The sequence below is a fragment of the Podarcis cretensis genome, assembly GCF_951804945.1.
Source record: "Podarcis cretensis genome assembly, chromosome: 14".
Lineage (NCBI taxonomy): Eukaryota > Metazoa > Chordata > Lepidosauria > Squamata > Lacertidae > Podarcis > Podarcis cretensis.
The window spans coordinates 21,459,873-21,486,812 of record NC_137183.1 but is presented as its reverse complement, the minus strand read 5'-3'; the positions used below and the strand labels follow the sequence as shown (position 1 = coordinate 21,486,812).

Sequence of the window (26,940 nt, the reverse complement as noted above, 5' to 3'; positions counted from 1 at the left end):
ATGTTTTCAAAAAGGGTAGACAAGATGAGCGGAAGTTGGAGGCGACGGTGAAGGCAAAATACACAGTAAAGCTTAATGCTGAAAAGGTTATTCACTCCTAGTCCATCCTCCTGGGTCCAGAAGGACTGGGTCTGCAAGGAAATAAGAGTAGCTTTCATGTTTCTGGTGTACAGATCTGTATGCTTGACTGCTTCACCTCTCCCTCTTTTCTTAATCATCAAAAGAACTCTCACTTGTAATATTTTGTCAGTAGAGCTGGACTATACAGTATATCAGTTTGAAACTCCTTTTAAAAAAATCTGCTTGAGATTTTTTTTTTAATGTTCTTGGAAACTTGAGTGATAAGGGGTATTGCAGTGCCCATTGTTTTATACAGCTTATCTACATTATAGAACAATATTGGTGTATATATATATATTTATTGAATTTTTTCACAAGTGACAAGGTACAAGGACACAGTACTTGTAACAGCAAAAGGTACAATGGGGAAATTATCACAAAGTACACCAATATCTTTAAGCTGTATCAGTCCTTTGAATATAACTCCACCACATTCATATCTGGCTTGATGGAGGTTGCATCAAGTGTCCATCTTTGTTGACATATCAGATAAAGGGCCTCTGTATTATGTCAAATTGATCTTTTTGGGCAATGCCAGTAACCACTCAATTGTGATAGACCAATTGCTCTGATAACACTATGCCCCATATTCTGTCTTGCATAGTGGACTCCAGTCATCTTCCAATGACATGATCTTTCCATTCCTGCTGCAGTAAACAGCAAGGCTACTAATTCTCAGTGAATTATTTGAAAGCCATCAGAAGTTTGACTCATTAATAAACGATTCTCATGCTGGATCAGGAGGAAAGATATGTAATTGATTTTTTTTCTGCAATACATCACAAAATGACATTCCCACCAAAAATGGAAGAAATCTCCATTCCTCCTACAGCCTCACCAACAATCCTGTGAGATGCTTGGGTTGACTCTGTTAAGTTTTACAGGGATCCAGTGTCACCTATGGACATTCTTAAATGGGGCCTGTATTTTAGCTGACATAGATTTGAATGTTTTTTTGCCCCTTATATCATTCTAAGCTTCATCTGTTAATTCTTTCCCTAGATCTGTTTCCCACACACTTTTAGGACTAAAAAAAGCTACCTGTCCATTCAGTAAAAAGAGCTTTGTAAATATAATATATCATACCTTTGGAACCTGATCTACCCTGTAAAATTAAATTTTCAAGTCAAAGGACATCCGTCTTTCCTAATTCTTAGTTGGTGGCATGCAAATGATCCTACTTGCAATACTAGAAACCAGGCTGGGTGAATGTCATCTAATATTTGGAGCAGTTCTGTCTCTGAAAGGGGCTTACCATTCTTAAAAAGGTCACATACTCTATAAACTCCTTTTGATTCCCAGGATGCAATTGGCAATATTTATCCACATACCTAAAGTCTGCATGTTCCAAAATGAGCATTAAGGGGGAATTATATGGTGTTAAGTTTTTAGCCCAACACCTGCAAACCTGAATCGTAGCCTTAAAAATGGGTTAACAAGAGTCAAAACTCTTCAACGGGCATAGGCAAACTTGGCCCTCCAGATGTTTTGGGACTACAACTCCCATCATCCCTAGCTAACAGGACCAGTGGTCAGGGATGATGGAAGTTGTAGTCCCAAAACATCTGGAGGGCCAAGTTTGCCTATGCCTGCTCTTGAACTTTGAAATGTCACCAGCCAAGAGGAATCTATAGACAGTTCAGTACCTTTCCAAGGGATTGAGAAATCCACACAGATTATGCATAAAAGTTGTCAGTGCTTTTCTTCTTTAAAAAAGGGTGCTGGTACTCACCATGAAGTTGTTATAGTAAGTGCCACACTTTTAACCAGTACTCTTCTTCTAGAAAAAACAGTTCAGCTACTGTGTACCCTTGAATACCCCCAGAAAAAAGCACTGTTTCAAATGACAAAAAAGGAGGGAAACTCAGTTCTCTTCTCAGCTTATGCTGACGAATCACTTTATTGCTAATTCTGTTCCAATTGCGTATACTACTAAAGAATTCCAAAAGCTCTTGCCATTTTTTTAATTGTTTCATTGATAGTCCTGTGAGAAGTCCTTGGAATAAGAATAGGAATTGTTGTTGTTGTTGCTGCTGCTGCTGTTATTATTACAGTATTATTATTACAATATATTTTTCCTGTATTGTCCTTCATCCAAGCATCATAGGGTGGTCTACAATATAAAAACACAAAAATACATACCCTACATACCAGAAATTTCCCCATAGGAATAAATAGAAATTGTCAACTTATTATGTGAATGTTTTCCTAATAAACAATTTCCTGAGAACGCGTTGTGTTTGGAGAGCGAGACCTGCATGTACAATCATCTGATTCTGGCTATGTTTTTTTTCACTATTTCCCCTCGCAGGCCTTACTGTCATTAAGTGCCATGTTGAGATCACTGTCGGAATCTGACAGGGCTGATTCATTTGGCTGACTTTCAGACATGTCCTGCATTTCCACCAATTTTGCTGCTTTCCACAATGGTCTTGATGTTATACCCCTCAAATTTATAATATTATTTCTTCAAAAATGTTTTTCTATGCCGTTTGATTAGTTTTGATTCCAGGCAGAGTGACAGATCTGGATAAATGTTTGCTATGTTCTCCAGATCTGTCACCTGATGATCTTGATTAAAAGGCATTCTCTTAAAAGCAAAGAAGTTAAGGACTTCTTGACATGTATTTGCCTTAATGAAAACTAAGCAGAGAATTGGCAGTGACTAAACCACTGAGCCTTTGGGGCTTGCTGATCAGAAGGTTGGCAGTTCGAATCCCTGTGACGGGGTGAGCTCCCATTGCTCGGTCCCAGCTCCTGCCAACCTTGCAGTTTGAAAGCACGCCAAAAAGTGCAAGTAGATAAATAGGTACCACTCTGGCAGGAAGGTAAATGGTGTTTCCGTGCACTGCTCTGGTTCGCCAGAAGCAGCTTAGTCATGCTGGCCATATGACCCAGAAAAACTGTCTGCGGATTAATGCCAGCTCCCTTGGCCTGTAAAGCGAGATGAGCACCACAACCCCAGAGTCATCTGTGACTGGACTTAACCGTCAGGGGTCCTTTACCTTTACTTTTTTGTTGTGGGATGAGTGCGGGGTGGGGTGGGAACTATGGTGAAGACAGACTAAATATATAATGGGAATTCACAACACATGCCCCTCATCCATGAGACAATTCCAACTTCCTCCTGCCTTCATGGTTGAAATGACAGTATCAGATCTTAGAATTGTAGAGTTGGAAGGGATCATAACGGTCATCTAGTCCACTGCTGCCACCCATTTTGCCCCTTGCTCAAAGTTTCAGTTGGAAAGTCTGCTTTAAAAGAGCCACATTTTTTAAAACCCACTGCATGAACTTTTGCATATCCCCACTGATTTGTCACAAGCTGTCTTTAAACATTATCAGGTGTTGGTGTGAAATAGCGCAACATGTTCATTTGTGCAAGTCAACTGTTTGGGCACAAAGCCTGTACAGTCGAATGCAACATGGGGACACCCCTCTTATTAATGAAGAACAGGACAGGGATGTGCAAATCACACCATTGTTTTGGGTCAGCGAAGGTTTCTTGGTGACGTTATCCTGCGCACAGCAAGCAACCGATTACTGCCATGCACAGCTGGTTTCTGCCCCAAACTTGCCGAACCAGTGAGTTCCCCTGCCCTTCAGTGCTCAATTCTGGAGAGAAAAGTATTTGCAGAACTGCTTTCAGAATAACCTCACTGCACTGAACGTATATGTCTGTCTTCACCTGAAAAGTGTCTGTCTTCACCTAAGAAATGTCCTGGGTAAAACAGCTGTTTTGCAGTTGCAGAGGACATCATATCGCTTTTTTAAAAAAACTGCCTTTGTTTTGTGTAGGCATGCAACCGGTCATGTATTCAGTGAAGGAAGCTCTCCAGGGCAGACCTCACTGGATTCGGGTGGGCTATGATATCTGTTATTACAAGTAAGTGTACTCCACCTCCTCTTCCAGAATGTTGCTTGGGCTTTCCTTCCTCTCCTGCTAGTCATTATTACCCTATTAACTTTGCACTACCAATTCTACTTCACCCAGTAAATGCAGATCACAGGGGCTACAAAATGATGGAGAACAAAAACATCATTGCTGTTTTTTCTAGGGCAGTGGTGGGGAGAACATTTTTCAGTCTGAAGGTTTCTTTCTCTTTGTGGGCAACCATTTGCAATGGATGCAACTACAGTCACTTACCTGTAATACATAATACTTGAACCCAAACCCAGCCATTATTTAAAATTCACACTTCTCCAAATTTTGCAGAGCCGTTCTCTGGCTGCATGCAAGAATGCGTATGCTGGGGTAAACTGTGCAGGAGGTGGGTGGGATGTATATATTAGTGTAAATAGCATACAAAAATGCATTATATTAGGGGAAGTGCTTTGCAAAGATGTGTATGTTAGGCAAAATATTAGGAGAAATGTGCACTAAAATGCAGGTGAATATTAATGAGGGCTTTGTCCATGTTTCCAATTTTAATTCCGTAAGCATGATGTGGGATGTGGGTGGCACTGTGGGTTAAACCACAGAGCCTAGGACTTGCCAATCAGAAGGTCGGCGGTTCGAATCCCCACGACGGGGTAAGCTCCCATTGCTCTGTCCCAGCTCCTGCCAACCTAGCAGTTCGAAAGCACGTCAGAGTGCAAGTAGATAAATAGGTACCGCTCCAGCAGGAAGGTAAACGGCGTTTCCATGCGCTGCTCTGGTTCGCCAGAAGCGGCTTAGTCATGCTGGCCACAAGACCCAGAAGATGTACACCAGCTCCCTTGGCTAATAAAGTGAGATGAGCGCCGCAACCCCAGAGTTGGTCATGACTGGACCTAATGGTGAGGGGTCCCTTTACCTTTAAGCATGAATGCAGAGTGACATTTTCTCCAATAGGAACATTTGACCTACATGTTGGGGTTGAGAACAGCCCTCCTCCTTCAAAACCGCTTGCAACTTTCAGTTATGTGGGTGTGAAAATTCTATGTGTTTTCACTATCAGGAGCAACTTCTCTCCCCCCACCAATGCTTTTTGAAAGCTTGTTTTACTTCTCGTATAATGTTGCCTTGGCAACAATGATGGATGGGATAGACTTGGGTTTTTTTTCCAAACAAAGGAATGAAAGTGGTAGATTTGCTATCAGTAGGATGGAACCTCAGTGGATGTTGCCACTCCCTACACACTACAAATACACACACACGTGTGCCTCAGCATTGAGGGTTGGTCATGGCGTTGGAATGGGTGACCACGGGTAGTGACTCTACCGCTGTTGTTTATGGCAGGTGTAAAAAAGGGTTTTAATCAAAACGGAAAAAAGGAGGGGAAAACCATTGTTGTTGTAATGCAAGGTTGGGGAGCCTTTTTCAGATCAAGGGCTGCATTCCTTTCTTTGCAACCTTTTTGGGTGGGTGGCACATGCCATTGGTGGGCAGGGCCAAAGGCAAAAGTGGGCAGAGCAACAAATGCAAATTTCCCCTTTGCACAGTAGGATAGTTTCTACATACGCTCACACCCCCCTCTCAACCAGCCAGCGAATGGTGTTCAAGGACAAATTCCAGCCAGGCCGAGACTCCTAAGGAGTGTGAGAAGTAGGGCCAATGAGGGGTGTGTTCTGAGGAGAGTTCTGAGGGCCAGACAGATAGGGCTTGATGGTTGGCTTTAGCTCCTGGGGCCTGATGTTCTCTATCCCTGCTATAATGAATAGCTCCCCACCTTGAAAATAATGTATTATTTTGCCTCTCTGAAAGAAATCCCCCTCAAAGGCCGTGGGTGCCCGCACAAAATGGCTGCCATGAGCAGCAAAAAAGAGAGGTGGCAGTACTCCATAATGTAAGAAAAGAAAAGAAAAACCTTGATCCCTTAGCTGCCTTGGGAAACAATGTTCTCTCTTCCTTCTGCTGTTGATATTCTGAAGCAATTTCAATTAGTTGATTTTAGGTAGTGGGCACCCACTTCTTTACTCCTTATGATTTTTAGAGCACCTCTTAGGCCCTTGTTGCAAGCTAGCTTTTAACAGGAGATTCTGACTGCATGACATTCTGTTTCCTATTCTCTTCCTCCTCCTCCCTTTCCATCCTGATCTAGCAACCTCGCTCCACTTTCCAGCCAGATCAATGGCCCCCTTTCCCCTCCTTGCATGTCCTCCCTCCCTCCTGCTTTCTCCTGGCATGAACGACTTTCCCGAGTGCTGGCAGACTTGGGCGCAAGCAGATGTAGGGGATGCAAGGCTTATAGGCTGATTACAGTCATAATGGGCCCTAATGTCATTAACAAGGCCGTTATTGTGCAGCGATTAAATAGCAGCTGACTGGTACGATTAAACTGTGAAAGTGCAATTAAGTTCTTAATCATATTCTGGAAAGGGATAGGCTACAGATGATGGGATAGGACTGGCTTGTTCTTTCTCTCTCTCCCCTTGCCCCCCCCCCCCCCGCCGCTTGTTCTCCCAGAATATGAAATGTGCTGAATTTTATGTTGATGTGCTCTGGAAAGGTTTCATTCTTCATCTCTGTCATCTGATTCCTATCCACCCATATATCTGTCTAGGATCACAGTTGCCACCAACGTCTGCCTGGATTCCTCTAATCTAATCTGATTTCCCAGTTCACACATCATCAATTTTCTTTAGATAATTGGTAGGCTGAAATTTCTCAGAAATGACTTTTTCTGATAAAATTCCTAAAGGTGTTCTATTTTTCAAGCCTCACCAGTCCGACCCGGGAGAATACATAGTGGGATGGGCTCTCATTTTCCCGTCTGTGAAATTCGGGTGCAGCTGTGGCACCAGTTTTGGTATTCGATATAATTTTAATACTGATGATTAGCCCTTATGGGCAGCAATGAAAATAAAAATGGGCCTAGAAGTGAACTTATCAATGGTGGTGCTCTTTCTGCTGCTTGGTCTCCACCATTTCTCTTTTCCCATCAATTCTGCTTTGAACTATGCATCATTCATAACACCTTTCAGCATCATTCAGAAAGGAATTGTAGGACGAAAACCAACAATGGCAGCAGCTGCAAGGAACACACTGCAAAACAACTGGCAGTGAAGAAGGGCAGTTTGAGGCAGTGGATGGGTTCAAAGCTTCTGGCAGCTCCTGCACCAGTCCTAGTCCCAAAATTGAGACTGAATGTTTAGCTCAGCCTTGGCAAATTAACTTCAGGCAATGCAGGAAAGGCCTTGGCTCAGTGGTACAGCATCTGCTTTGCATGCAGGAGCTCCTGGGTTCAACTCCTGTAGGGCTGTGAAAGACCCTTGCCTGAAACCCAAGAGAGCCTCTGCCTGTCAGTGTAGGCAGTGCTGAGCAAGAAGGAGCCAATGGTTTGACTCAGTTGAAGGCAACTTCCTATGTTAGATGTGACCTGGGGAATCCCTCTGCCAATGATGGCCTTGGGAGAATACCATCTATCAGCTTTTCCTCCCCCTCTACACATCTGTAACAAGCAGGAAAAGTAATACTGACCTACTGATATGACAGGACTGTTCTGAAGATTACTGTTCTAATGAATGCAAAGCACTTCGAATACTCTAACACTCTATATACATGTTATTATTATTATTATGAACAGCTGAAGGACAAGAAACTACTTTGAAACTCATCCAGAAATGCAAAATAGGCCTGGGGAATGTGGGTTTTTGCAATACAGAGAGTGCATTTAAAACAAGATTTGGCATAGTTCCTGAACCCCACTCCGTCTGCCCCTGCCCAATACTCACATACAATTTGAGCGCAAATTTTAGGTACTGTCCAGGGTGGAAAACCTTATTTGTTCATTATTGGATGCATTGGGCTGCATCCAAAGCTCTCTTGCACTAGTGGACAGGTGTGTTTTAATGTCACGCAACAGAGGAAGCCCAATGCAACAGTTGTGCTGGCGGAACTCGTTGTGAAACAGGTTTGCACAATCCATTGTGTAACAAAGTTTCCCACAACATGTTCCATGTTCTCTGGTGCAGGGAGAGAGATCAGGACCCTACTGTGCTTTAGAAATGCACTTCCAAACAGCAAATGAATAACTTTATGGAAGTAGAATGATAACAGTGCTTGCAAACATACAGGCACACCCATAGACATACAAGTTAACTTTAGTAGCTACAGTAACTATGGATTGTTTACAGCATTCCCTGTCCACTCTTGTTCTAGTGGGTGTGAGAACGTTAACGTTGCACAACAGAGGAATCCTATGCAATTGCTGCACTAGCAGAAACTCATTACACAACAGATTGCAAATCTCTTGTGCAACTAAGTTACTAGCCACCTGCTTATGGATTCTCTTGTACAACATTTCACCAAAGGAAAAAAATACCACTAAGTGACTTTAGCTTAGTGCTACATTGGATGCAAACCTGTCTATTCATCACACACCCAACCATTGTGCGCAACACTTTATCAAATATAAGAAGCATAGCTGTCAAGTGTCCCTTATTTGAAGGGACAGTCCCTTATTCCAGCGCCATGTCCCGCTGCTATCCCTTAATGATGGATGTCCCTTAAATGTCCCTTAAATGATGTCCCTTAAATTTCAAATGAAGCAGCTCCTCTCCCTCCCTCCCTGCCGGCCAGGGAGGAGAGAGGCTCCAACTGTGTTGCTTGTCTGTGTTGCTCACCCAATAAGAAGTCTAAGAACAACTGGGGGTGGAGCTTGCATGCCTTGTGTGTGGCTAGTTAATGCAAGCTGATGGGTTTTTTGAATGCTGGACGCCATTTTGTTGCACATGCTGCTGCAAACTTTGCAGTGCAAAGCCAGGCCGGGGAGCCATCTTAAGTTGAGGCTGCATAGGCCTTGTGGTGCATGTCATTCAGATTCTATTCAGTTGAACCTCTGGTTACAAAGTTGGTTGGACAGTGTTCTCGAAGCTACCAGCATGAGTTTGACCAGACTGCAGGAGGATGGGAAGACTGGAGTGCCTGGAACAGGTGAGGCTGCAGGTCCCTTATTTTGGCTGCTGGTCCCTTATTTTCAAGGCTGCTGGTCCCTTATTTTCAAATCTGTAAGTTGACAGCTATGATAAGAAGACAGGTCTCAGTCCTGAGGAGTTTACAATTTCAATTTGCAACAGAGAGAGGGAAGAGAGAATTATATGTCTGAGTCCACTCAATGGTCCTCAATGCTAGTCCTACTCAGAACAAACCCACTGACGTTAGTGGACGTGACCTGCTTCTTGGGATTCTTTTGACATGTGGCTCAAGAGATTCAAGACTGGGAAACCTGGACTCTCAAGACTGTGGTATACAGTTGCCAAATGATTTCCATGCCTCTCTCCCTGAAACCCACCCACCATCACTGTGTGGACTGATTCCAACCAACCAGCTTCATTAATGTCCAGTTTAAATTGAAGTCATCCAAATGGGCCCTGGCAATATATATTTTTTCAGCCTTCAAAATGCTACAAGTTGTGCTGGTGCATAAAATATACATAAGAAAACTAAGGGAATATCAATGCCCACACACAGCAGAATGTGAATTTTAAACATTTGTTTTCTCTAACAATTACAATTTTTAAGCTTAAAGGCCCAAAGGGTCTAGATAGGAAAAGAGAGAGAGAATGAACTTGAAGATGAATTAGAAATTGTGCAAAGTTCTATGTGGAATTGCTGCCTGTCCAGCACGTTTCCTCTGTGCATAAATCCTGCTAGACAGCAGCAGAGCGATCAGCGATTGCTTTCCATGTGAGAAGAAGGAAAAGTCCGCACGTTGTTTTATGTAGGAAGCTCCTCCCCAGATGTAGGACATTCAGGAGGTTAACCCTATACACTCCACATTCTATTCCAAAATGATCTTTATTCATGTTCGCTTAACCTGGCAATTGTGGGAGCTTCTTCCAGGTGCAGTTCAGAGATTTTTGAACTAATTCAACTGACTCCATTAAATTGAACGTGTTCATTCCAAGCACTGCCGCAGTCGCAGAGTGTTTAATTAACATATGCCACAGCAGCATCACTCTTCCTGTTAACTAGTCACAGTTCAGGAATGACTGCTCTGAGCTGAAGGACAGAGGGAAGTGAGATGTACGAGTCTGCAGATCACACGCTGTCCGAACTCCACTCTCATTTGTCTTCCTCTGGAGGTATGTGTGTGCGGTCGGGGAGCAGGGACAACTCACTCCCAAAGAAGAAAAATGTGGCAGCCCACGTCTCTGCTCTGGCATCATTTCCCTTCCCCTTCCCATGAGAGAGAGTTAAAAAAACAACCCCAAACACGTTATGGAGATTATTAGAAAACCTTCTGTCAAAAAGGGTTTTGCCAACGCCATTGCTCTGGTTTATTGCCTGCCCGCAAAGTGACAGTTATACACTAGTGCCTGTGTGGGAAAGCGAAAAGTGTGTGTGTTGCGGGAGCCCCTATAAAATGATCTAATTCACTGTTTGCTGTCTTGGCAACTGTTTACAATTATTACACACAGAGCAATAATGTTCCTTTCCAGCTGATTATTTAAGGAGCATCAGCAGCAGCTCGTGAGGCTCCCAATGGCACATCTGGGCATTGCGTTCCACAGTTCATTTCCAGTTCATTGTCTAACCCCACCTGAGCTGTCGCAAAGCTGGATGGCTCAAGGGCTTGGTAATTGGATGCTGAACTTTTTATTTCTAGGTCAGTAGTTAAAATTCTGCCCAGATCAGTACAAATGTAGTTTCTTACTCCCCTCTCTCCACATACACTTCCTTTCCTTTCTTTTTTGCCTGCTGGCTGTTTGGTGTCCTTTGTGACATGGGAAAGAGAAAAATAGAAAGAGAAAAGCATTGATGTGTGTGTGCATGTGTGTGCGTGTGTGGGGGTGCTGGTTCCTAATGCAGAAGGTCACAAGCAACCAGAACTTTATCTGATTTCCTCAGTTTCTCTGGAGACACGGGGGCCTAGCCCTAGTAGATAGCAGAGTTTAAAGGCTGCACAACAAATGATTCCAATGCAGCTGTTTCACCAGTTGAAACTCTTTTTTTGTGAAACAGCTAATTTTTGGTGTGCAACATCTGATACCATTGCACAGCACTCTTTCGTAATGTACCTGTGTCCCCCCCCCCCACAACAGCTGATTCTTGTTGTGCAATTGTTGTCAACACTCTCTGGTAATGCACTTGTGTTTTTCCTTGTGCAACAATATTCCACTTCAACTCGGTGCTACATTGCAGTGGGTTGTATCCAACTAATTTCTACCCACAGCAGACCCATTGAAATTATTGGACCTAAGTTAGTCCTGTCCATTGATTTCAATGGGTTTACTCTGATTATGCCTCTGTATACCAGTTGTTTGAAATCACAGGTGGGCAGCTTGTAGGCTTCCCACAGACACCTGGTCAGCCACTGTGAGAACAGAATGCTGGACAAGGTGGTCCCATGGCTTGAACTAGCAGGCTTGTCTTGGGCTCTTAGATTCTCTTGATCTGGATAGTCCTTCTAGATCAGAAGTGCACTACTGTAGATCAGAAGTGCACTACTGTAGACTGCTGCCTTCCACAAGTTGGAGGATGCCCAAAATTATAGCAGAGGAGGGAGGAGTTACTGTGCAAGTCCATACTGTCCCCCTTGCCTCTTTCATTTAACCTGCAAAGAGCACTCGTGTTTTCCTTGATCTGCAAACTGACCTTCTACAGTCCTTAGCTTCTCTACTTTGTTGACTTTGTAATCTAGGGCTGTATATGGGCCCCTCCATCCAATTCAAGGCCCAGTCTGGAGAACCAGTATGGTGTAATGGTTAAGAGCGGTAGACTCGTAATCTGGTGAACTGGGTTCGCGTTTCTGCTCCTCCACATGCAGCTGCTGGGTAATGTTGGGCCAGTCACAGTTCTCTGAAGTCTCTCAACCCCACTCACCTCACAGAGTGTGTGTTGTGGGGGAGGAAGGGAAAGGAGAATGTTAGCCACTTTGAGACACTTTCGCGTAGTGATAAAGTGGGATATCAAATCCAAACTCTTCTTCTTCTGCTGCTGCTTTGGAGTGGCCCCAATCTGACCCGGGATGATCTACCCTGAACCAATTCAGTGACCTTGCACAGACATGTGGTCAGAAGTGGGGCAGAGAAGAATATGTGCCTCTACTTCTCCCTCCATCCTCTTTGAAGGTCAGTTAGCAAGGATGCCTGCCAAATCTCTAGAATACTCTCTGGAAGAGTATTCCACAGTATGGGATTGGTGACATTAAATACCTGACTTCCAGTTGATCATATATATCTAGGATGATGTAGAGTTGATCTAATCAGGGCTTCTGATGAAGAGAAGGGTCATCGCTCAGTAGTACACCACATGCTTTGCAGGGAAAAGGTTCCAGAATCAACTACTGCCCTCTCCAGGTAGGGCTGGGAAAGTCTCCTGCTTCTGAAACCATGGAGAGCAGATGCCCTTCTTCAGCATGTGGGCTTCCCAGAGGCATCTGGCTGACCACTGTGTGAAATGGGATAGATGTTTGGTCTGACCCAACAGGGATCTTTGGTGAACTCAGATGGACCATTCATTGGACCCTGTTATAGGGTAATGTTCCTTTGGGGGGAACAAATGACAGCTATCAGCTGATGGATGCTGGGGGAGGAATGCTGCTGGTGTAATCCCCTCAATTCCACCCACCCCTCTCCCCACAAAAAGAAAAACAATTGTCAGGGGTTTGAGGGACCCTTTTCATTGCTCCTTCCACAGGCGAAAATCCGAGTTGAAAGTTCACAGATGAGAGCTTCTGGTTCAGCACTAGCCACAGTGTGGCAGTTCTCACATCACAAATAAGACTGAGCTTTTGTGATGTTGATCTCTGTCATCAAATACAAGCCAGGATATATGTGTGTGTGTGTGTGTTTTGCATTTGTTGCCTTTCTTTCCATTCCCATGCTACAAAATCTGGATAATGATAGCAATAGTTTCTGCCTTCTGGTCTTGCTAATTTGGCTGAAGAAGGGAGATGTGGGGGATAATTCAATAACATTTGTAAAGCACTTTGAACATGAAAAACAATGTGCGCAGTAAATGATGATGATAGCAACAATAATAATTATGATGATTATTAATTAACTGGTGGTGCCAGCTGTGCTGGAAACAGTGCAAAGTGTTTGAAGGAGAAATAGCTTGCTTTAGGGTTTGACTATTATAAAGTGACTCAAAAGCACAGTGAATTGAGTCTGCATGCTAATAGCATTGTGATTTGGATTAATATCCTCTTTCTTAATGCTGGTGCTCTTTTTTTTTTTTGGCTTTGCAAAGGCTGTTGAGTTTAGGGAACTTATTAGGGCTGGAAGTAAGTTCTGAAGAACTCAATAGGACTTGCTTGCAATCACAAGCTCAGGCTAATTGCTTAAGAATGTGTGATCCAGTGTTATGGTTTGGGTGTCTGACTAGGACAGGGAGTCAGATTCTAGTTTGGTCATCAACTGCAGTGGGTGACTTTGGCAAAGTTGCTTGCTCTCAGACTTAATGTGGATCACACAGTTAATGTGAGGAAGGGGAGAAAATAGTTCATTCCATCTATGCTTTCCTATGTGCATTAGCATGTGAGGGAGTAACGTACCTCTGACTCCACCTGCAACAGGGCATGCTTCACCCCGTCTCTTCACCACAACATTTGCTGTGGGGGGAGATAATAATAATAATAATAATAATAATAATAATAATAATAATAATTTTTAAAAAATATTTATACCCCACCCTCCCTGGCCAGAGCCAGGGTCAGGGTGGCTAACACCAGTAAAATTACAGTAAAAATATATGTGTGTGAACAGTTGCATGTAAGCAGTATCCCCAATCACACAAGGCTCTTGATCATATGGACCCTTGTAGGAACCACTTTGCAGTCACTGAACTGAGTGTGCAGAGGCAAAAGCTGCCAGAATAATGAATGCAAATGGTGCCTTTGTACAACAGGCTAGTTTTTACACACCCACACACAACCCCCCCATCCCACACACCTTCTGTCCTCTTCCAGGTAAGCAAGAAGCATGAACAGAGCTTAAGGACACATTCCAGCCAGGCAAAATCACTTAAGGAGGATGTGAAGCAGGGCTTCTGGGGAGATGTGGTCTGGTGAAAGTTCTGAGGGCCAGACAGAGAGGCATTGCCTCTATAGTCATAAGGTTCTCTACCTGTAATCTTTTCTGAGACTGGTAGTAGTCCTCCAGGGTGCCTGGTCTTTTGCATCCCTGGTCTTTTTCAATGGAGATTTTAGGGATCAAGAATGACACCTTCTGCGTGCAGAACAGATGTTTTGTCATTGAACTACAGCCTCTACATAAGTAATTGTTTTTCAGTAGGTTTAATGTAACATGTAATTTGGTTCTAAAGTGTTTCTTCCATTTCAATGGGACTAACAGCTCCATGCTATGCTATCTACACAGACATAAATCATATTAAGTTCAAAGAGGCTTAATTCTAGGTGAGAGGATGCAGGTTTGCAGCGAAAAGAGTTAAGACCCATTCAACTAACTCAGGCACAGGCAAACTCAGCCCTCCAGATGTTTTGGGACTACAACTCCCATCACCCCTGACCACTGGTCCTGTTAGCTAGGGATGATGGGAGTTGTGGTCCCAAAACATCTGGAGGGCTGAGTTTGCCTATGCCTGAACTAACCCAATGAGACTTACTTCAGAGTAAGTCTTTCATCTTGTTATTTATTATTACTTCAGAGTAGACATGCATAAAATCATACTGTAAGTCATCACTAACTTTAGCTAAATTGGAGTCAGTGTGAGAATGTATTTTTCTTCTTCTCTGACCTACCTCCTGAGATAGATGGAGGGGAATGCTTCTGTGCATGTGCAAAGTAATACTATGGTAGCAAAATCAGAACTCACATTTCTGGAAACTGGAAGGCAGCTTCTGAGTTAAGAAATGCAATGTCTAGAACAGCTTTCCCCAATCTGGTGCCCTCCAGGTATTTTGGACTACAGCTCCCATCATCCCTGTCCATTGGCCACACTGATTGGGGCTGATGGGCGTTGTAGTTCAAAACATCTGGCATGCAGCAGGTTGAGGAAGGCTGCTCTGAAAGGAATCATAGAATGAAAGAATTGTAGAATTGGAAGGGACCCTGAAGATCATCTAGTCCAACCTGCTGCAATGCAGGGATATGCAGCTGTCCCTTATGGGGATCGAACCTGCAACCTTGGCATGATCAGCTCTAACCAACTGCTCTGACCAACTGAACTATCAGCTTTATGTTGTTGTTGTTGCTACATTTCCACCCATTTCATTCTTGTAAGTCAACAAATTATTTTATGTCTCATACAAAAGAAGCTATGATTAGGCCATGGGATTTCAGGAGAATCATTATCTTGAGACTTTGCCCCACTGAATAAAAACAACACCAACACAAGGGAAATAAACAGTTTGTGTAAATTTCAGCAGCTGAAATTGCATCTTTCGGTCTCTTCCTTATATTTTGCATTTTAATACAATGCTGATAAGATATCTTTTTTAAAACAATAAGGGGGGGTATCACAGAGTCCTTCAGAATGGGAAGGTTTAGCAACAGCATAATTGGTGCTAGGCAGGGGAAATTATTGTCTGAGATGTACTTGCGGATGCAATTTGGTGCGATGCGGTTGCTTTGAAATGCGTGAATTGGCTCTTCATCTCAGCCAATGGGAACTCTTTCACCATCACCCTTGAAGCTGGCTCTTAAAAAAAAATGATACATTGCAAAAGACCAGGTGAGGACAGAGAAGGAACATCCGTTCTTAAGATTTGTATTTTCCTGGGGAGTGTGATATGTGTGTGTGTGTGCACGCGTGCGTGCATATATTTAATCAGAATCAAGGCAGGGCTAAAGTTGTCGCAGACAGAAAGTGGTAGAAGCATAAGCACCCAGCCATGGTCAATCTGCAGGAACCACCCATCTTTTGTTTAAACATTTTAAACATTTGCATTCCTGCTTTCTGCCTGGGTTGGCTCCAGGTCAGGGTGGGGTGCAGAAATGCGCAAGGTCATCAGTGCCTCCACCAGCTGCAAACTTACCTGATGGCAGAAGGCCTAAGAAGCCATCTGCCATGGTAAATTTCCTTCAATGCTGCTTAAAAAGGTAAAGGGACCCCTGACCGTTAGGTCCAATCGTGACCGACTCTGGGGTTGCGGCGCTCATCTTGCTTTATTGGCCGAGGGAGCCGGCGTACAGCTTCCGGGTCATGTGGCCAGCATGACTAAGCCGCTTCTGGCGAACCAGAGCAGCGCACGGAAACACCGTTTACCTTCCTGCTGGAGTGGTACCTATTTATCTACTTGCACTTAGACGTGCTTTCGAACTGCTAGGTTGGCAGGAGCAGGGACCGAGAAACGGGAGCTCACCCCATCGCGGGGATTCGAACTGCCGACCTGATCGGCAAGACCTAGGCTCTGTGGTTTAGACCACAGCGCCACCCACATCTTACTTTCAAAATTAGGGAAAGGGCTATAGCTCAGTGGTAGAGCATCAGGTTTGCATGCAGAAGGTCCCAGGTTCACTAGCATCTCCAAAGTAGGGCTAGATATGACCCCTCTCTGAAATCCTGGAGAGCCACTGCCAGTCAGTATAGGAAGCACTGAGCTAGAGGGACCCATGGTCTGAACTCAGTGGAAGGCAGCTAGCTTCCTATGATGCTAAACAGGGAGGCGATCCTAGGAGATGTTGTCACAGGTGAGTATTACTACCAGAAACAGATACATCTTCAGCCATTACAAAGAGTCAAAACTAGGATCAGCAAAAGAAACCAGGACTCCTTTACCTTTGATTATTGTGTAGGAGAGGGGATTTCTATTAGTGCAGCTTGTCATGCAGTGGTGTGAGAAGCTGAACCTGCTGAAATCCTTTCTCCAGCGCTATTAAAAGTAATTCCATTGCCTTTCCATCTGGTCACCCTAATAGAAAAGTTAACAAGAACAAATGCTTTCCGCATACCCTGCTTCTCTCTCTCTTCCTCCCCCCCCCGCCCGGTTTCATTTTGAATATATGCAACAAGAGAATGCCTTTGAAGCTTGCTGCAAACTTTGCCTCTCCCATACACCAAACCTTTGGGAATGACGCTCCTGGTTTTTGTGTTCTCAGATCAGGAGTAGGAATGGAAATCATTCGGCTCACAAGTAGGAATCACAAGTGGCTAGGGTGTTGTTGAGCTCAAGTCCTCCTTTTGCCCCTCTCGTCGGCATCTGGTTGGCAATTGTGAGAGCAGGTTGCTGGATTAGGTGTGACTTCCATCTGATTTGTAGGGATGCGGGTGGCGCTGTGGGTTAAACCACTGAGCCTCTTGGACTTGCTCATCAGAAGGTCGGTGGTTCGAATCCCTGCAACAGGATGAGCTCCTGTTGCTCGGTCCCAGCTCCTGCCAACCTAGCAGTTCGAAAGCACGTCAAAGTGCAAATAGATAAATAGGTACCGCTCCGGAAGGTAAATGGAGTTTCTGTGTGCTGCTCTGGTTTCGCCAGAAGTGGCTTAGTCATGCTGGCCACATGACCCAAAAGCTGTACGCCGGCTCCCTTGGCCAATAAAGCGAGATGAGCGCCACAACCCCAGAGTTGGCCACGACTGGACCTAATGGTCAGGGGTCCCTTTACCTTTACCATCTGATTCAACGGGGCTCTCCTTATGTCCCTAAGGACTACCACAACTCCATATGGGAAGGCCAATGCAGGAAACTGCCTAATGCTAAGTCAGACTGTTGGCACATCTAGTTTAGGATTGCCTCTGAATATTAGTTGCTTGGAGTCACAAATGAGGAAAGTTGTTGTTACACTCAGGTTCTGCTTGCAGGATACTCATAGGCATCTAGTTGACCAATAAGAAAACAGGATGGTGGACTAGGTGGGCCACTGGCCTGATCCAACAGGTCTCTTCTTACATTCTTATTTGTAATATGAACTCACTAAATTGAATTCCCCAAACAAACACATGAACTGAAGCTAACTTTTGAATCTTGCACTTCTGTGTATTTTCCAGTGAAGTGACCAACCTAAGAGTGCATACAAAAATTAATATATTAGTTAAAAAAAACATACCAAGGTTGCATTATATTGGGGAAAACCGCTTGCAGAAATTCATATATTAGGCAAAATTACATACAAAAATACACATATTAGGAAAATGTGTGAGTAAATGCATATGGCTTTTTGTGCAAACTTGAAAAAAATGTTTTTGTTTTTGTTTAAATCACAAATTGGTGCCAAAATAGGGTAAATCTGACCTTACAACTGGAAAAACTGAGACTCTGAAATGTTAGTCACTAGTCAGGTTGCAGTCATCATAAGTCAGTTTCAAAAGCTCAGTGTTGCATTGAAATTCCTTGAATCTAAGAAATTAGACAGCGGCAAAATGAGACATGCAACAAAATATTGCAGTATGGAGTGATCCCTCGTCAGAATTTCAGCCACTCCATTCTATGCTTTCTGTCCTTGTGATCACCCTGAACCTCTGCACTGTCTAACAGATAGTCACTGTTCCACGCCCTTTGAGCATGCTAAATCATCACTGGGGTATTTCTGCCTCTGTCCTCCAGAGTCCTCTGGGCATGTGGATTCCTTCTGCTTGTGTATGGCTGGTGCCATTTTTATTAGCTCAGGACTTGCACTTGGAGAATTGAAATTCCTATTAGTATACATGCAGGTCCTGCCATCAGAAAACTCATTATCTGAAATCCCTGTTATCCAAACATAAAGAATTATACCCAAACCTTGCCACATGAACAGCTGATTCAGATATCCAAACAGCTGGAGTTCCCCCACTTTCTTACTTGTTTGTGTTTTGCTGATTGGCAGCTGTCATTTCAGGGAGAAAACTGTTGAATTGCAGTAGCCCGTGCACAGCGGAATGATGAGGAGTACGTGCCACATACTCTATATTACTTTATTTACACTTCAAAGCTGGTAGATTACAGAAAAACATCTTGCCTCTGCCGGAGCAGAGAAAGCATCCTCTCTCCTCTAAAGCACGGAGAGAACAGTGAGAACAGTGAAAAACAGGAAACCAGTGTACGTCACATCCAGTCTCCTTTCCCGTGGGAAAACCCAACAGCAACTGACTGTGGAATGTAAACACCTGTCTCGTGACAAGCACTTCGCTGCACAGTGAAGAGAGCAGAAACCAACATCCTCCCCCTTTCTGTGAACATCACTGGGCAGCGTGTTCGTACAATATCAGTATAAACCCAACTTCTGCACATAGGTACAGTGTTGATCCCTTGATACAATCTTGGACAATACATCAGCAGGAATTTCATTACCTGGCATATAGGACACCGTTACGAGTCCCTTCTGAATACGTTCCCTAGCATGTTGCACATTCAATTGCAAGTGCTTCGTGCTTTGCTTACAACCTTCAGAATTCAGCAAAGCCAAACATGCTTTGTTGTCCTGGTAAACCTGGATTGGACATTTGACAGGAATTTTCATGTTTTTGTACAATTGTAACAACCATTCACAATCTTTGAGTGAATAAGACAGTGCATTCAGTTCAGCTTCACAAGTACTTAAGCTAACTGTTGTTTGCTTCTTGCATGACCAATCAAATAGACCCTGATTGTACATGTAGCAAACTCCAGACGTGCTTTTCCTGTCTGTAGTGTCACTTCCAAAACTTGCATCTGCAAATATCTCAAGACCACCAGACTTCTGATTGTTAAATCTCAGTCTGTAATGCATAAAAAGGTAAAGGTAAAGGTACCCCTGCCCGTACGGGCCAGTCTTGACAGACTCTGGGGTTGTGCGCCCATCTCAGTTAAGAGGCCAGGGGCCAGCGCTGTCCGGAGACACTTCCGGGTCACGTGGCCAGCGTGACATCGCTGCTCTGGCCAGAGCCAGAGCCAGAGCCGCACACGGAAACGCCGTTTACCTTCCCGCTGGTAAGCGGTCCCTATTTATCTACTTGCACCCGGAGGTGCTTTCGAACTGCTAGGTTGGCAGGTGCTGGGACCGAGCAGCGGGAGCGCACCCCGCCGCAGGGATTCGAACCACCGACCTTTCGATCGGCAAGCCCTAGGCGCTGAGGCTTTAACCCACAGCGCCACCTGCGTCCCATCTGTAATGCATAGTGCCTTTCAAATACCGCGCTATGCGTTTCAGAGCTTTCCAATCCTTAACAGTAGGATTGTTGACTTGTCTGCTTAGCAAATTACAGCTAACAGCAATGTCTGGTCTTGAACATCTGGCAATGAAGTTTAGCTTGCCTAGCACACTTCTGTACAGTGTAGTGTCAGAAAATGCTTCTTCAGTGTCATCTGCCTGATAACCTGTTGTCATCGGTGTGTCTACAGGGTTAGCATCCATCAGGTTTAGTTTGCTTAACACATCAGCAATTTTCTGTGACTGGTGTACTAGACTGTTACCATCTTGATCTCTCTCTATTTCCAGAGATAGGTAGTTGTTTACCTCACCAAGATCTTTCATGTCAAAGTGCTTTTTCAGTTGAGCTAGGGCGTTATTGTACATTGTGACATCATCCCAAAAGAATAAAAGATCATCAACATAAAACAAGCAATACAGCTTCTTTTGCCCCTCCTCTTTGACAAATACACATGGATCAGCTTTCCCTTGCTTAAAACCTAGAGAAAACAATACTTCAGTGAGTTTTGTGTGCCAACACTGTGCACTTTGTTTGAGACCATAAAGGGACTTCTTCAGAGCACAAACAAATCCCTGTTTTACCTGTACGCCGTCAGGTGGAAGCATATAAAGTGATTCATCTAGAGATCCGTACAGAAAAGCTGTATTCACATCATGGTGACTAATGTGTAGATTCTCCTCTGCAGCTATCTTGAGCATAAGCCTAATGCTCTCATACCTCACTGTGGGTGAGTAGGTCTCATGATAGTCTTCACCTGGTACCTGTGCAAAACCTCTGGCTACCAATCTGGCTTTGTGTCTGACTATCTTGCCATTTTGATCAGTCTTCGCTTTGAAGACCCATTTGCTTCCAAGCAGTTTCATTCCTGGAACTACTGGAACAAGTTCCCATGTTTTGTTCCTTTCCAAGGAATCAAGCTCAGCCTTCATGGCATTTAACCATGGCTCAGCTTCATTTGAATCCAAATCCTGGATTTCTTGGAAACTTGAAGGTTCAAATACCTTCTTGGAGCTTTTAACAGCTGTTACTGCTATCTTGGCAAACTCATCAGCAAATCTCTTTGGAGGTCTACCTTTTGTGGCTCTTTGTGACCTGCAAATTAGCCTTAAGTCTTCAACACTTTCCTCTTCCTTCTTAGGAGAAAAGTGGCCTATTGTGAACAGAACTTTCAGAGGGTCGCATAGAGGCTTTCGCACTCTTGAAATCCTCTGAATCACCCGATTCAGTTTCAGACTCAGAATCAGAACCTTCATCAGTGGGTGTGGGTTGCTGTGGCTGCTTTTGACTATCCTCAGTCTCATCACTGTCATCAGGATAACATTGGAAAATTCCCACATTCTCCCCCCACTTGGCATTGTACTCAACACTTCTTGTGAGCTTAATTGTCTTAGAGTCAGTCATCATTATTCTGTAAGAACCTTTCTGATAACCTAGAAAGATACCATGCAAACCACGCTTGTCTAACTTGGAACTTTGTGGTGAGTGAACCCACATGTCAGAACCAAAAATTTTCATGTGTTTGATGTATGGCTTTTTGCCAAACATCTTCTCATAGGGGGTACAACCAATCGCTGAAGATAACCTGCGATTATAACTGTAAACAAAACACGAGAGAGATTCGGCCCAATAACTCTCTGGAAGATTTGCATCATGTAGCAAGGTTTTTAACCCTTGAAGCAATGTTTGATTTGCCCTCTCGCAAAGTCCATTCTGCCATGGCGAGCGAGGACTAGACAAATCGTGTTGAATTCCTTTCTCAGACAGAAAAGCTTCAAACTGCTGAGAAGTGAATTCCCCCCCATGATCAGTGAAAAGAATTTTTATCTTCTTACCATGCACATTTTCCAACCAAGCACAGAATTCCTTGAACCTTGGAAAAGCCTCTGATTTCTGCTTGAGATTGTACACATAAACATACCTGGAAAATGCATCAATGAGAACCATGAAGTACCTATTTCCACCCAAAGAGGGCGCTAATGGTCCAACCAAATCAGCATGAACAATTTGGTATGGTTCTGTAGCTTGCCTACTAGACACCTTACCTTTCGCAGCCATTTTCACCTTGTTTGCTGCGCATGCCTTGCACTTCATGTGGTACCTGCAGGGTTTAATAGTCATACCTTCAACCAAGGCAGGCATTTTAGATACTGCCTCAAAATTCAAATGACCAAATTTTCGATGAAAATCATGAATACATTCTGCATGCAAACTTTTGTTAGAACCTGCAATGCAACAAGTGTCATCCTGCACAACATCATCATAATACAAAACATACAAACGATCAACATATTCAGCATGCAATACATAATCATTTTTCTTTGTAATGACGCACCTTTTGTTCTTAAAGGAAACGTCAATTTTCCGCTCATTCAGTTGTCCAACGCTGAGCAGATTATGTTTAGCATCTGGTACATAAAGTACATCTTTTATCGATAAGTCCAAACTGTGAAGAACAACAGTTCCGTAGCCTTTACTGGGGATTGTGTGGTCATCCGCCTGGTGAATTGTACCTTCCTGCGGTGTAAAAGACACGAACAGTCGCTTATTGTTGCACATGTGGTGCGTTGCAGCCGAATCAACAACGAAGAAAGATCTAGACGTCTTCTGGACCTTTGCAACCTTTGGAGTGAAGCGTGAGACCATTGCCTTGTGCTGCGTTGTCCTGGACCTTTGCCTTTGCCTCGGCCTTTTCCACGCGATGAGCTTTCGCTGCGCTGCTCTGTCTTGGCCCTGGGATATTTGCATTCCCTCTTCATATGGCCTAGACGTCCACACGAGTAGCATTTCACTGCGTTCAAAGCTTTGGTGCCATCTGGCGGTTCCACTGCACTCTGGGATGACGTCTGTGAAGACTCCCCCTTACCCATGCAGCTATCACCCTGGCGGTCTGCTTCATTCTGAATCACGGCAGTATCACAGGCTACTCTGAGCTGAGCATGTGGCTGATTGGCATCAGATTCCCCATTTGCATCAGCCAGCCTTCTGCAGCTAGCCATCATGACTCTGGCATTAGCCTTCTGCAGCATTAAATAAGCTGCGTCTCTGCTGCTTCAAATCAAGCTGCTTTATACAAGCTGCGTCTGTGTACAGCTGCAGCTGCTTCCAAACCTCATTCCAAAAGCAATTTTAAAAGCTACTTTTGGTTTCCCCCCAGCATAGGAGCTTGTTCTTTTGAGCCTTTGCCTGTGCCCGGCAAAATGGCCATAAAAGTTCAGAGTCCAGCCATAAAGCCATTAATTAGAAGCTGGCAGGCTGCCCGTAGCATGAGCAACATACCTCTCATCAATCATCCTGACGCGCAGAGATATCGTCCGATCTGTCCCTCTGCATTCCTTTGCATTCTTTGCCGGCACTCCGAAGTCCATCCGTCACTTTGACTGCGTTTTTCTGGGCCCATAACCAGTAATGTTGAATTGCAGTAGCCCGTGCACAGCGGAATGATGAGGAGTACGTGCCACATACTCTATATTACTTTATTTACACTTCAAAGCTGGTAGATTACAGAAAAACATCTTGCCTCTGCCGGAGCAGAGAAAGCATCCTCTCTCCTCTAAAGCACGGAGAGAACAGTGAGAACAGTGAAAAACAGGAAACCAGTGTACGTCACATCCAGTCTCCTTTCCCGTGGGAAAACCCAACAGCAACTGACTGTGGAATGTAAACACCTGTCTTGTGACAAGCACTTCGCTGCACAGTGAAGAGAGCAGAAACCAACAAAAACATGGAGGAAGGGAGAGAGATCAGACAAATCAGGGAGCAGGAGAAATCAGACAAACCCATTTTTCTTTTGTCTGAGTTTTGCTGATTGGCCACACCAGTTTCAGGCAGAAAGTGTGGAGGGAGAGAAGAAGAACAGACAAATCACAGCTTAGAAATGTTCCCATAGGAAATAATTGACATAATCAGCTCATTATGTGAATGCTTGCCTAATGAACAATTTCCTGGGAATGCGTTGTTTGGGTAGCGGGATCTGTATGTATATGATTCTCCTCTGCTACCCCATTGAGTCAGGCATTCCCTGCTGAAATATGAGAGGCCTCATCTGCAGTGGCACACTGCCGGCCCTAGAAGACTCGCTTGTTTACACAGGCATTCCCTTGATCTCTTGACCAGAGTCTCCTGCTTTGATTGCTGTTTTACTTGCTGTGTTATGTTAATGGGATTGTTTTATTGCTCATTTCAGTCGTGGCCCTTTATATTTTAATGGGATTTATTTCACTGCATATTTTAATTACAGTGTATTTGTAGTTACCCTGTATTGTAACAGTGTTGTGCAATTGTTTGTTTGTTTGTTTGTTTTCTATTTTGTAAAATGCTTAGAAGCCTTCTGGGCATTAAGTGGTATATAAACAACAGCAGCAATAATGAGAATAACAGGTTATTCTCTCTCTCTCTCTCTCTCTCTCTCTCTCTCTCTCTCCCCCTCCCCCCTCCCTCCCTCCCTCCCTCCCTCCCTCCTTTTACCAGAAACCACTACCAAAATTGCACAGTGGCTACAGCTTCAGGAAAAACCCATGGGAAATCCTGCTACACACTTACTTTCAGCATTGTTTTCCCTCATAAAGAAGATGTCTGCTACCTGGCATACCATTATCCCTACACCTACTCTGCTATGATGGTAAAACTCTTTCCTCTGATGAATTTCCAGATTGGGGATGAGGAAGAAATTTGTTTCAGTTTGCATTCTGGTATGGGGAAAGGCTCAGTGCTTCACTACATTTGGCCATGAGCTATGCTCAGTCTCAGTCTCAGAGGCAGAGTGGAGGTGTTGTTTGCAGAGCCACACTTCCCCTCACTCCTGGAGCATTCAGGACAGAGGACGTGGTTTTGCCTGGCTTGTCTGAATCAGAGGACATGTCTCCATGCAACCCTCACTGCCTCTACGCTGTAGGAGCCAGAGATTATATAATAAAGTAGTTTAAATTCACTTTAATGACTTATATACAATATAACAAAATCTCTAACCTGTTCATAGCAATTGCAAGCAGAATCACAAGCAAAAAGTCAGTACATAATCTTAAAATTCTACAAAATGTAATTGCCCTTTAATACACTGCAAAATGCAGGGGGCCTTAAAATGACCAGACAGCCCCTTAAAGGAGGTGGGCTGATTGGAGGTATTTTTCCAGCCTTCATAAAAGAAGGCTTCAGCCTGCTGTTGAGGCAATAGTTCCCTGACATAGTTCTAGGAAGTGCTACTGTAGCTATAGGGAGCTCTCCAGGGTCCTGACCAGCTGGTCCTTTGCCATAGGACCATATAGGGAAGAAAACAATGTCTATATGTACGGTTGCAAATTAGTTTTGGCTATGTAATGAATGAGGGGAACAAGTCAATTGTGAGTGAGGGCAGTTCTTCTTGGATTTGTCATTGGTCTGTGGAAATCATATAGTGAATGAGATGATGTTGTTCATCTGAGTCCTCAGTCAGATTTGGCTATATGATGGTATTTCTTGGGGGGAAATAACAATTTAAATGGGTCTTGGGAGAGAGAGAGACTGCAAATAAGAGAGTCTGAATGCAAATTAACATTTCTCCAAGTACTACCAAACAATAATAAAAAGTAGGGCTTTTTTGACAATGCTACAAATGTCCATGAAATATGGGGAATAGTTTCAGCACTACACTACCCTACACTACATTTAAAATAAATTGAAGGTGTATCTCCTGTGTGTACTAAGGTATGGAGAAACACTCATTTCCTGAATCTGGCCAAATCATGATGGCTAGGGACATTCCCCCCCACCTCCTGCCCAGTGATGGCTTTGACCAGGTCAGCTAAAATAACTCACATCTTTCTCCCGGAGCTTCTAACTTTTTGTCATGGGAAAACAATTCCATTTTTGCAGACTGGATGATGAACAAAAACCCATTTCATGAATGTGCATCATTAGGTTTTATTTTCCAGCATATGTCCATGCAAAATATGTGTGTGTGTGTGGGGTGTGTGTGTGTGTGTCCGTGTGTGTCCGTGTGTGTCCCTTCAGATCAGTAATGAATTCAAAGTGATTTAGCAACTCAGGGGCTCAATTACCTGCACAATGCAGATGAAAAGATGATAAAATCCCATATGGAAACAGTGACTTGGAAACACTGATCATAATATAATGTGCATTTAATAACTGAAAGCATATTTATAGCACACCTCTGCATACTGTGCAAAGGGATAGTATTCAGTGCCACTGTTACTCTGAGTAATGAATGAATGTATTTTACTCCAGGGTGATAGATGAAAATAGTTATTAATAGAGTCTTGCTGCACACAAGCACATATAAGTGGAACCTAGAGGGCCAAATTTGATTTCAAAAGCAATGATAACTGTGCAGAAGCAGGACCAATAAGAAAATGTTTTGGTACCAGCAGGTACAGTGGAGTGACCCTGTGTTTGTTTTAATGCAGGGTGAAGGAGGTGAAGTGAAGGGAATTGGGTGTGAAACCAATCTCCAGTGGTGTTGTCCTTTAGTTGATTTATGAATTGCTTCCTTTGCAGCATCTCAAAGCATCTCGTAATAACACATTAAAAACATATATAAAAGAATTGCATACTTAAAACAGTTAAAACAACTGCAAATATATGCGTGTCTGCATATGTACAGATTAAAACTATATACGGTACATTAAAAATAGATACCGACTGGTATAAATATCTCCACTTAAAAGGCTTATTGAAGGTCTTCAACAGGTGCTGAAGAGGAAACAGAGATGGTGTCTGTCTGGTGTGCAATGAGAGGGCAGGTGCTGCCACACTAAAGGTCCAATTCTGACACAATGAGGAACAGACTTCCTGATAAGATAGTATCTGCAGGAGGCTTTCTCTTGCGGAGCTCAGGTATGGGGTGAGCCTGTAAGGGATGCCAGCTTGCTGCATTGCTCTGTTGCCACTTCT

The 26,940-nt window shown here is 43.7% G+C and overlaps 1 protein-coding gene across 2 annotated transcripts in view; it reads left to right on the top strand.

The window, feature by feature from the left end:
* AGBL1 (AGBL carboxypeptidase 1) overlaps nucleotides 1–26,940 on the top strand; it is a gene marked incomplete at its 3' end in the record, with an annotated part of 421,386 nt that overhangs the window by 95,626 nt on the left and 298,820 nt on the right. For both annotated transcript variants that reach the window (XM_079954219.1, XM_079954220.1), the window contains exons 15-16: nucleotides 3,919–4,006; nucleotides 24,523–24,673. In XM_079954219.1, coding sequence (XP_079810345.1) covers nucleotides 3,919–4,006; nucleotides 24,523–24,673 — 239 coding nt within the window. The remainder of the gene's footprint in view (nucleotides 1–3,918; nucleotides 4,007–24,522; nucleotides 24,674–26,940) is intronic.